At 37.9% G+C, this 12,495-nt stretch overlaps 1 protein-coding gene across 4 annotated transcripts in view; it reads left to right on the top strand.

Annotated features, from left to right (window-relative positions):
- DCLK2 (doublecortin like kinase 2) overlaps nucleotides 1-11,130 on the top strand; it is a 93,171-nt gene extending 82,041 nt beyond the window's left edge. Inside the window, exons 13-17 of one of the 4 annotated variants that reach the window (XR_012042680.1) lie at nucleotides 704-800; nucleotides 3,468-3,548; nucleotides 4,742-4,858; nucleotides 5,945-6,027; nucleotides 9,702-9,841. Coding sequence is in view for 3 of the 4 variants with exons in the window: in XM_072862591.1 (XP_072718692.1) it covers nucleotides 704-800; nucleotides 3,468-3,548; nucleotides 4,742-4,858; nucleotides 9,702-9,923 (517 nt within the window). In the remaining variant the exon portion in view is untranslated. Of the gene's footprint in view, nucleotides 1-703; nucleotides 801-3,467; nucleotides 3,549-4,741; nucleotides 4,859-5,944; nucleotides 6,028-9,437; nucleotides 9,677-9,701 lie in introns of those variants that run through there. The other 3 variants (XM_072862591.1, XM_072862588.1, XM_072862589.1) reach the window with 3 other exon arrangements.
- The last annotated feature ends 1,365 nt before the right edge of the window (nucleotides 11,131-12,495 follow it).

Below are 12,495 nucleotides of genomic sequence, written 5' to 3'. Positions count from 1 at the left end.
TTGGGGGTTGGGCATGGAGAATGTCCATACCATGCTATTAGAATCAGGTCTTAACCAAGGTTAATAAATATTTATTGCAAAACCAGCCCAAGAGCTAAATTGTTCATTACAGAAATAGGTTGGGTGGATGTTCACAGTGGCTAGGGCCAACAAACAGAGGTTAAAAACCAAAAAAACCTGCTGCCATTCATCCCTGAATATTCCTGAGACCATGTTTTTGATACAAAAGTGCTTATCCTTTCAATATCAGTAGCCTGCCAATATTCAATAAACTAAATTTATCATGTGTTTTCCACATCTCCTCTTTGGACTTTGAAAATTCTCCTGTTGTGATAGTTTAACAGAAGAGGCTCATTTCACTACACTTCTTGCCCGTATCATATGCTTTCTGTAGCAGGTCCTTTAGAACTAGGCTAGCAAATAATTTTTTTAATCACCTTTCTCATTCCTGTATGTTAGCTATGCAGTCTCTATTCCAGTGGAAGTCCTTTCACCTCAATATATTAGTTTTTCTGTTCTCATCACTCCTAACAGCGTAACTATGGCAAACACCTCAGAAGTGCTGCCACTATATAAGCTTGCAAATTATGCATTTATAGTAGTTGATATAACATCATTTCTGTTCCATCCCCAAATCAAGTTAAAAATTCACATGTCAAATTGATTTCTTTCTCATGATCTTTTTCATTATGCTGTTCTACAGTGAAAACAACCTTCAGGAAGACCTCTTTGATCAGATACTTGTTGGGAAGCTGGAATTTCCTTCTCCCTACTGGGATAACATCACTGATTCAGCAAAGGTACCGATATGTTTTCCCACCTGAAATAGTGTTTCTGACAAGCCACTGAAAAGACCGCGGTCTGTTGGAAAGACAGAATAGAAGATTCAGAACAGACTCTTACCCACTCTTCCAGCTACTGTGCCTTTTTAGTTAGATAGCTTAACAGTGCTTGATGAAAGCTTGGCTTTTGCAGGCCATCATGTTATTGTCTGAGTGAGTACGTGTAGCAGAATGCCAGTTGCATTGAGTGACCGTCACATGCTATTCAACTTACTTAATGATGGACTATAAGAGGTTCAGTGCTTCAGCTGTAAAATAAAAAAGAATTTTTCCCTCCTATCACTCTTTTAAGCAAAATTATTGCTGTGTGGACTGAATGCAATTGACATCATTTGTTCCTATTTTACTTGAGCCAGTTAATAGAACTTTTCAAGAGGTGCAGCCAGCTTGATTTGCCATTGCTAATAGTTCTTGTGTTATCATTGCCATTTGTGTTTAAAATGATTGTGTCTGTAGGATAAGGGTTCCAACTTTTAAGCCCCACTTCTCAAGCTAATTCAGTAACGTGCTCTGAATGATATCTGAGGACTCTAGCAAGTGAAGATTATTTGTTATACAGCCAATGAGAAGTTGCATTTTTTCTGCATTTCCCCATGGCTGTTTTATCCATTTGCTAACATTTCCCAAGCTCCAGTCATCTCACACTCTCCAGACATGCATTCTGAACAAACAAGGCCCTCAATCTTGGTACTAAAGGTGACATTTCACTTCAGACTTACACAGACTAAATTACTTGGCTGGTTGGAAAACCTCTCAGTTAGCTATGTTATTATAGAATAGAATCATAGAATCATTTAGGTTGGAAAAGACCTTTAAGATCATAGAGTCTAACCGTTAACCTAGCACTGCCAAGTCCACCACTAAACCATGTCCCTAAGTGCCACATCTACACATCTTTTAAATACCCCCAGGGATGGTGACTCAACCACTTCCCTGGGCAGCCTGTTCCAATGCTTGACAACCCTTTCAGTGAAGAAATTTTCCCTAATATCCAATCTAAACCTCCCCTGGTGGGAGGCCATTTCCTCTCATCCTATCGCTTGTTACTTGGGAGAAGAGACCGACCCCCACCTCTCTACAACCTCCTTTCAGGTAGTTGTAGAGAGCAATAAGGTCTCCCCTCAGCCTCCTTTTCTCCAGGCTAAACAACCCCAGTTCCCTCAGCTGCTCCTCATCAGACTTGTGCTCCAGACCCTTCACCAGCTTTGTTGCCCTTCTCTGGACACGCTCCAGCACCTCAATGTCTCTCTTGTAGTGAGGCGCCCAAAACTGAACACAGTACTTGAGGTGCAGCCTCACCAGTGCCGAGTAAAGGGGGACAATCACTTCCCTAGTCCTGCTGGCCACACTATTTCTGATCCTGGCTTAGGATGCTGTTGGCCTTCTTGGCCACCTGGGCACACTGCTGGCTCATATTCAGCCAGCTGTCAACCAACACCCCCAGATCCTTTTCCACCAGCAGCTTTCCAGCCACTCTTCCCCAAGCCTGTAACGTTGCATGGGGTTGTTGTGACCCAAGTGCAGGACCTGGCACTTACCTGCTTGAAGAAGCAATTTCCCAAAACTGAAGTAATGAACAATTTCCTTGAAATACTCTTGATAAGAATATGAAGACTGACAATTTGGAGGCTATTAAAGGTTTTTCAAGGGGGGATTTGGCTCCAAGCACAGGAAGTTGTTCCTTTGGGAGGGGGACATATTTGTCTTAATAGGCTTGTAGAACCAGGAATTACACCAGTAAGCTAGTTTTTAGTTGCATAAGAAGAAACTTGAATGGATAAACAACTGAATAAAGTTGGGGGGGTTTGGGGGTTTTTTTTTTTATTTTATTTTATTTTACTGACTGCTTTGTATCAATGACCTCTTAAGGTTTATCATATCTGTAGGCACCATTAACAGAAGGCCCATGGAAGTATTTGATAAAGCTAAAGACATCTGCTCTAGTGCCTCTAAAATATGATGAAAGCCACAATACCAAATATTTTGGGATTAACCATGTAATTAGTAGAATTAAGCATTCTTCTCTTTCTGTCTATCTGCTTTTTCCTATACCAGGTGATCCTTAGCTGATGAAATGAGTTAAATGTTTTTTATTCTTCTGGAGCAACACAGAAGAGAACATCGTTTTCAAATAATTTCAGCAGTTTCTTGAATTTCAGATGCAGTTTCTTGCCTCTGATTTGTGTTCTTTATGTACTGTTACTATGTCCATGTACATAGTACATGCTTATATCTGCTCATAAAGGATCTCATCTTTCCTAGGTTTGTTTTCATTCTGGTCACCTGCATGAATATATAGAGAACAAACTGGAACATTATAGCTGATTTTTTAAACATTTCCTTTTCACCTGGTTTCAAAAGACTTGGTTAAACATGAATACAATAAGGAAGCTGATATGAAATATGCTGTCCAGCATACTCTAAACCTAAAGGGCAAATTTTTTATTCCACTAAAGTCACACTGGTATCACTGGTTCTGCTATCAGTGTAAGCTGTTTTTTTTCACCCAGGTAGCAAGAAAATTGCACTGAGAAGAACTTGGTGCAATAATATTTTCCATTGTAATGTCCTTCCCCACTCTTCTCAAGCTCTTCTTTTCTTTCTTTTTTTTTTTTTTTAATAAAGGAGTTAATTAGCCTGATGTTACATGTGAATGCTGAAGCCCGGTATACAGCAGCACAGATCCTAAGCCATCCCTGGGTGTCAGTGAGTAAATTACATTTTACTTGTCTCTAATTTGATATTAAATCTGTACATCTAACCATTAAAGTGTAGTTTTCAGAAGCACCAATACACTTCTGCTATCCCCATTGCTGTTTATTGAACCACTGTTCCCATTTCCACATAAAAGAGAACAGCAAGAGTCTGAAGTTAGCTTCAGCTCTGACAGCACTGTTAGCTTCTGTAATCTGAAAAAACAGAGTGAAGGATATCACTTGCTGACTGTGATAGTAGGTGCTGGGGGTTGCTATAACCCTGCTTAAACATAATATGACAGGCAGATGTGTGACTTGGGCATCTCTTTTGTTATTTCACATTCAACCTAGAAAACAGTCATCTCAAAAATGTATGTGGAAGCACTGTTGTGCATGTTGGCATCTTGCTGCAATGCTGCTTAAAGTACAATCTCCTGTTTCTTGAAGCACTTCAAGCTTCATAAGAGAAATAAAAGTAGCCAATGAAATACCTAATTTAACATAGCCACCAAGCTGATGGCTGTCAGGTCCTTCATATTTTTGGTCAGCAGCAATGGGGAACACCAATGTGCATCGCTTATTGATTTAAAATCAGTTCATTATTAATAAATACTAGGTTTACATGTACATAGTCAATGTTTATTTCCACACACATTTTAAAAGAGGGACTGAATATCATCTATGGAGTTCCCTCAAACAAGAGAAGACAACTATAACGAGTGTGTCTATGCATAACAGCTCCTCTCAAATGTATTTATGGTACTGTATAATGTTTCCACACTTAGGACATGATGGACCATTTAAAATAGTGATTTAAAAGAAAGCCAAATGACAAATATGCTTTTTATTTTTAACATTATTTCAAGCATTTCAAGTACTTTTAACATGCTTGAATCAAACTTGAGGTTTATAATTGTGGGACAAATCAATGGACTGAAAGTATACAGCGTCACATGGCATTTTAAGAAATAGAAGTTCATACATAAAACAGTGGTTGCTACATTCCTTTCCTCTGTAATTTTTCTTAACCTGTATCTCACGTAGCAGAGGGCATTCACTTTTGGGCTGCCTGTCTGAATGCTTACTTCACATTAAAAAGCAGGGAGTACCTGAGGATAATAGAAAACTTCTCTTTTACTCAGTTACATTCAAACATACTTTTGTTTTTTTCCTAACTTGAATATTGTGTTTATTCTTATACAGGATGATGCTTCCCAGGAGAATAATATGCAAGCTGAAGTAACAGGTAAACTGCAGCAGCACTTTAATAACACCCTACCCAAGCAAAATAACACATCTGCTGGGGTTTCTGTCATCATGGTAAGAGAAATGAACATTTTTATACATTGATATTATACTTTGCATATTTTCCTAACAGTGCTCTATGAGCATGTGTGGTGCAAGAATAGCAAAACCAAAGCTAGAATAATCTCTAATTCTAGTCTTTATTTGTGTATAGTGTGGATTGTCTCATCATCGCTTGAGAGCAACTGAGTCTTATCGCAGTGTGCTAGCTAAGCTATAAAAACAAGCTTTCAAACAGAAACATGTAAACACTAAGTAGTTGTATGTTGAAATGAAACTTATTAATGAAGTGAAATCTTTCATTATAAAAACTGTAATTTTTTTATCATACTGACCACCTAGTTACTTAAGTAGGCTCTTTCCCTCTGCCCGACCAAGTATTGCTTGACCTTGAGCATACTGTTCAACACTACACTTGCCGGGAAACCAGACTCCATTTCAGAAACTTTCTTCGTAGTATTGAATATTTAGCACATTAATTTTGTCCCAATCTAACCCCCTGCTATGTTTTTTCTGTTCCCTAATGGGGAACTTTCTTCAAAGCATATAAAGGAACCCTGATGACCTATAGTTAACTTACATAAACAGTAATTCCAGAAGGCAGATGTGTGAATCATGGTAGAAGAAATAGAGTTTACTGTTATCAGTACTCAGAACCGCACTTGTAATTGACCAGTCACTTTTGCAGAGAATATGCAGCTGCTATAGAGATTGAGCTGCCATTCTGTTCTTATTGTGGTCTATTCTTATCTAATGCAAGGATGCACACTGCGCACAAAGACTATCTTCAGTTACTAAAAGAAAAATAAAACCATCTATGGTGGTAACATAACAGTGATTTCCAACCCCACCCCTCCCCATTAGTATTAATTACTCTCAAAGTCCAGCCCACTTATGTTAACAAAGAACTGTTTTAATCATCTGAAAGTAGGTACATTTAAATAATGTTTCTGCATACATATATACTTTTGCAAATATATTTATGTAAATTAAATAGGCCAAAAATTTAAATGTAGGAAAAGCGGTAACATAAAAATAAAAATGAGAGAAGTCAGAAAATGGATTTCAGGTTCATGCTGTTGTCTACATTTCATTTGACAGTTTGACTTGACAGTTTGAGAGGGACTTCAGAGCTTCATTCTTTATACTGTTGAGACTATGGATAAGCCTGAAGCTGAAAACTGGTATAAAATGCACTATATGTAATATGAGCAATTTTAATTCTCTCAGCCCCTCTCCAACTTGCATGCCACTTAAGCCTGTCTCAGATCTCTGACACAGTGTAGCTTCTGGCTTCCTATTGGTGTGGGTTTTTTCTGATCTGTTAGCTACTGACATTCCTTCAGCCAGGAAAGTACACCTCGTTAAAGCTTTTCATTTTCCCTTTTCCTGCCTTATTTCCTTCTAACAGGTATGGAAGGATGTAAATGCATAATTATTTATTTCTGAATACAGCTCCCAGTTATTGCTGAAGGGAAAAGTAACTTCTGTTGAAAACACTGTAATCTAATGAGAGTTAAGTCTCCAATTTGTTATTCTTGCCCTCGTTTATCTAGAGCATTGAAATTTAGTTATCTTCATGTTAAGAAGTTCTTCACTTATACTAGCACTCATTGCTTAAAAAACATTCCGATTCAGACAAGCACAGTATTGTAATTCTCATGTATTCCAGTGCATTGCTATATCAGTCCACCTGCATATTTAATGGAATCCCTTTTAGCATCACTTCATTCAAATATTGTCATCTGGCCAATGCAGATAATACCGTCATGTGGCGGATAAGTAAAAGTGCACATACCTACTTCAGTTTTCTTGCACAGGAGACTCTTTCTGCCCCCAAAACCATGTTGCTGTTAATTCATTAGCGATTTTTTTGTCAATTTCAAAATGTTCTGTAAATTTAAATTTGTTGCAATTGTGTTAGTTCTGCTTAAAGTAAGTCTAGTTTCTGTCCCTTGCTTCCTTCCTTTTTCCTCCTTTCCCAATGCCTGCATTGCTTTCCTCTGAGTAGGTCCAAGGCAATGGTACGTACTAACGGCTATGCTTTGTTCTGCTGCACAAAAAATACATGTTCTCCATTTGTAACAAGAAGAAAGGAGAAATAACTCAGCCAGTCTGAAGTGGAAAGAGCTTTACAGCCACAGAAAAACAGTAAAGGAAAATCTTTTAAACACTTACAAAAAAGCTTTCTGTATTAAGTGATACATATTTGAAATATTCTAAGCAAACACTGATATAGCTAGCTATTTTTTACTTTCTCAGATATATCTTGGTCCCTGCCCCTGGGAGTGTTTTTGTGCATGTGTGTATCACAATATCCAAAAGCAATTACAAAGAGATGGGAATCCTATGAAGACAGAACCAAAAAAACCAAAACCACTGAAATAAGCATTGTTTCAATTTAAAATAAACATTTTAATTGCCACTTCAGCCTTTATGGTATCACAGAGCTAGTCAGAAGGTAATCAGTCCTAAATTAATAAAAAACATTTTACTTGTCAACAGTAAAATTAAGCCTCCTCTTCAATCTTTAAAAAAAAAATAAAATCCTAAATTGCATTACATAGGTATGTATTGCTATGTGCAAGGTGTGACAACTATCAGAGGCTGCTGTGAGGACAGCACAGGAGAAAATCACTGTCAGCATGAACCGAAAGCATTTCCTTTCCCTTTTAAATAACTTATCCTGCCCCTGAATTACCACAAGCCTGTTTATTCACAACTCTTTTTTCCAGCAAGCAAAAGAGGAAATGCAATCCTGCCAGCATAGCAGCTACTTTGATAATGATAAAACTGCTGCATATCATAGCTAATCTCAAAAGCCTAGATACAGTTCAGCTAGTCATTTCCTTGCATGCTCCATTTGCAAAGTCGATCGATTGTTAGTAGCAGAGAATGCAGTTGTGTACCATTGAATTTTCTCCTTGTATCTGGATGCATATAGACTAATGTTGTAACCCAATTAAAAAAAAACAACCAACCAAACAAAAAAAACCACAAAAAACCCCACACAAAACTAAAACACCCTAAATTCAAATTATTTAACCTTTTCTTTTGGGAACTTTTATACTCAGTAGTTTGGTCTGAAGAAGCCTGGCAGGAAGGCCTTGCGGGGAGGAAGGGTATCATGAGGCTGCTTGCTACCCTCCCCTGCCCCAGCACACAGCCACATCATTATACAAAATAGAATAGTTTCAGCAGGAACGTCTGAGTGAGACTGATTCCACAACAACCCACCATCCGTATACCTGCAAATTCTAGAAGTCCTCTATTTGAGAAATCGGAGATACTAGTCCAGCTCCCTTTGCCAAGTCAGGTAAAAGAGAAATTTGAATTTAGGTACCCCATAATGAAATAAGTTTTCACTACCAAGCTATATGATCAGTTTGGAAAAAAGAGTATAAGTACCTTATTTCTGCTGTCCTTGATGACTTTGATGCAATAAACCACATCTTTAAAAAAATGCATGCTAAATTTAACTTGTATCAGAAAATTATTTCAGTATCTAAAACTAATATTTTAGTGAATAGTGTATTAGACAAACTCCACTAAGAATACATAGAAATTTTCACATTAGTAAAGCAAGTCCTCCTGAGCAATCAGTCAAAAAAAAGAAATTGCTAAAGAAAAGGCAGAGCACCTGACCTTACTTTACAATTAGCACATCCCAGCTCAAAATATGAAATTCCACATAAGTGTCCTATAATGCTTACACAGACATATGCAGGGAGTGCCACAAAGGTGGAACATGTATTTGTGCTCTGCTCCTTGGTTCAAGTGTCACACATTTGTAGATTACTGCAGAAAGCGCAAGCTGTACATAACCAGTACCTTGCACCATTCTACATAACTGAATAAACTACAAAGAACTTCATTAATCTGTGGTAACCTAAATCTGTATTACCACTGGTACTTGAAGATCTTCCACAAAGTAAATAGTTAAGCCAAGAAGTATATGGATTTATAATGATCAGTATCAGCCTTCAAACTGTGAAACAAGACCAATTACGCTGTCCCTCCAAGTCTTAGAAAGCAATTTTGACAATATTTTTGACATCGGAACTACTAGATTTCCCTCTAGGTCACTTCAGACATTCTGCTAGCAATTAAACATTACACTGTGGTTTAATACAGCTTGCAGTATCCTTCAGAGGGTATGAAAGTTGTCGGCTTCAGCAGACACACCACATACTCCAGATAATCCACCTACTGCACTATAGAGTTCTTCGTTTTCATTCTAACCTGCTATTCACTTCTCCAGTAAGCTAATTTTGAAGGATGGTATTCAGAAATGATGCATTTTTTGCCACTGTCAGCTTCATGAGAGGTCACTTGCCTACTCTCAACAATAAGCAGAAAAACAGACCCTTTTCTTTAAGACAGAAAAAATCGTTAGGTTTTTATCTGTCATCTTCACAAACAGATACACTTCTGTACCATGTGGTTTGCTACAGAAAACGTATTAAGTTTTCACTAAGCATCATGCAATGCCTTGTGTCTGCAAAAACACAGGTACATAAGTTTTGCTAATAGCTAGTATGAAGATTTCCTGCCATATCATAACCACTCATGTCATTTTTTTTTTCCACATCAGACTTGCAAGATTAATTTTAAACTCGCACCATCATGGAAGACGTATGCCTGGAAGATAAGTTTTCCTTATGTTTTCTAAAGTCAGCACCACAAAACGCTACAATTAATTATATATAGGATTTCTAATGTTATTTCTCCTTTTTTTTCTGGCTCTAATGCATGCACTTAATGTCTTGTAGATTTGTTTTAACCCTTAAGTTAAGACAGGGTTTTGATTTAACTGCTCTTTTCATATTTTGCCTTGGGTTTTTTTGTTTGTTTTTAGAACACAGCTCTAGATAAAGAGAGTCAGATTTTCTGCAGCAAGCGCTGTCAGGACTCTGGTAGAGCTGGAATGGAGAAAATTTCTGCAATTACTGCTGCAGCTGATGATCTTCATGTGGCTGGGTCCAAGACCCTCTTCCCTGCTGCTTCTGAGCCACTCAGAGCCCCCACGCTCCCTGCCTCAGTATCTCCCGAGTTTGCTGGGGATCAGCCTGGTGCGTAGGACTGATTAAACCAAATCCAACTGAAGCTCCCTGCACTCTTGCCACAATTTCTCTTCATTTCACATGACAGTTTGTTTTCAGTTTGCGTGCACCCTCTCGTGGCGAGCCCAAGGCAGGCTCTGTCATGGGAGACTGATCTTCTAAGAGCGGGTGAGTGAACGTGCTTTTTGAGTGCTCTTTGCCCTTGTCTTGAGAACAGCAGTAGGGGAAAGATTCTGGCAATGTTAGATGATTTTTAAGTTATCTATCTGTGTTAGTTGCATTAACTGCATTTCACACACAGCCTTGTGAAATAGACTAACTTATTGTGTAGCTAAGCATATTTTTATATGAGCAGTGACATGATGAGCAGTTACCTGGCCTCACCTCTACAAGCAGGCCCCGTTCTGTTCTTCTGATGAGGATTCTCAGAAAAGTGGGAGAGGAAGACAAGGGAAGAAAACTTATATTCACCTTATATTCCGATGCCTCTATTTTTAGCCAAGTTTCTACTAAACTTGAAGAGGCAAATTTTCACAAAAAATTTTTTAGTGGACTAACTGTAAAATATCATGAAAAAAACATTGGAGATAGAGGAAAGGAAGGTTGTTTTTGCGTCAAGTTTGTTATCCGACTTGCAGGCTGCAGGGTAGTGTTTAGATAATATGAATTTAAATAAAGTGACTTGGGATGTAAACATGACCACTGGACATTTATTTGTAACAAAGACTGGAGTCAAGGAAGCCTTTTTGTTCTAGCCATTTTCTATCCTAATCACAATTGTCCCATCCACACCTTTCTCCAGGGTAAAACTACCTATTAGATAAAATAAAATGGCTTTGGACCTGCGAACAGAAAGCCTGCTGCATGTTATCTAAGCTAGGATGAATGGAGCAGTTCTTAGTTCTAGGGTGAGCTGATTGAGGAGCTACTACAAGTAGCTGCCATCAATAGCTATCAGAGGTTTGTCAATGCTGTCCCCCTATTCACCTGGTGCAGGCACTGGAAACAGGGATTGGGGAGCAGCTATCCTTAATCTGCAGTCACAGATAGATGAGGTTTTATCTTTACCATAATGCTTAGTTCAATATAGTATGTATTCAGCTTATTGTTTTCCTTTGCTCGTTCTTACAAATTGGTCATAGTTCATTTTCTTTCTTAGCTATACTTTCTACTAGAATTGTAAAAGAAAGACCTGCAATAAACTTTCTTCATTTAAAAAAAAAAAAAGGTCATTCATTTCTTTGAGAACTCAGTTATTTTGTCAGTGAAAATGTCGTCTTATTCTCTCTGGAGAGATTGAACAGTTAGATACCTACTACCTACCAAAAAGATTTCATAAAATTAATCTGAGGGATTCCCATAACATTTTAAAGTTCATTGACTCTTACGGAAGACATAGGTAATACATGACCGAACATGAGTATTTTACCTTTTGAAGAGGCAATTAAAGATCAAAAAGTGCCGACTGATAACTTAAGGCCATGGTACAGCTGAAAGAACTACAGCATCTTGGCAAAAAAAGGGTAGTAAAGGTATGAAAACATATTACATGTCTTAAACTATGATAAAAAGGTTGGGCTACAACCAGTCATTGTGAATTAACTTTGTTATGGGTTCACTGGAGTAAGTTCAAGATATTTGGAGAGTATGGGAATGGCCTTTCTATAAAATTATGTACATTTATCTTTTGGTACAGTGCAAAAATGTGAAGATAACACTCTAACCTTACTCAGAACAGAAACTAGCAAGAGTCCATTAGCTAGGTGTGTGTGTGCAGTTGGTAAATTCTATAACAAGTCTTAGACTAAGCTAAAGAAAGGATGCATCATTTCAGATGGAGCAGGCTAACCAGCAAGCAAAAGGGAGCTCCCGACAGAGAAGACAGTGACAGACTACTGAATTGGGAGATCAGTAAAGAAGAAGCAGCAACAAAGTGATGAACACTGGGTTGAGTTCTGTTTTTTCTAAGAGGATGGCTATTCAGCTGTGCAAGGCCTAGGTATTTATTTTACGAAGAAAAAACTGTCATGGATTAGCAGAGATATCTAACAAGTCGTGTTCCACAAAACTTCATGCATATAGAAAAGAAAGGATGATAATTTGCCTGGTCAACAGCTGCCAGTTCTAAACTATTACTTTGTCTCATGGACGAAGAGAGTAAAGACATACATACCCTGATTTCATGTCCCTGAGTTCATGACTGATCAACATCTAAACAGTCTTAGACAAGTATTTTGATTCACAGAGCAGAGGCAGTTGATAGACTATGCCAAAACACCTGTTTAAAAATAGTGACAACAGCTGGAAAAGATTATCATGTTGCCAATATCATCGGGTAAAAACATGGGATAGCTGGGCAAGTTCTTAACTCTATGTATGACCTTAGGAAAGTTGTATCACTACTCCATGCCTTAATTTAGTTCCACAGTTGTTAAATCTATGGGTGCATAGGTGGGATGTTTGTGCAGCTCAGGGTATCACAGTTTAACATAAAAATAAAGACGTGTTGGTTAACACTAAAACACTTAATGAAGGCTCATACGTATTATGTTTCATTTGTTATCTACTGCACTTTCATTTAATCCTTCT

The sequence above is a fragment of the Ciconia boyciana genome, chromosome 5 (genome assembly GCF_034638445.1).
Source record: "Ciconia boyciana chromosome 5, ASM3463844v1, whole genome shotgun sequence".
NCBI classification, from domain to species: domain Eukaryota; kingdom Metazoa; phylum Chordata; class Aves; order Ciconiiformes; family Ciconiidae; genus Ciconia; species Ciconia boyciana.
The sequence above is the reverse complement of the archived record's forward strand: the minus strand, read 5'-3'. Positions and strand labels throughout refer to the sequence as shown.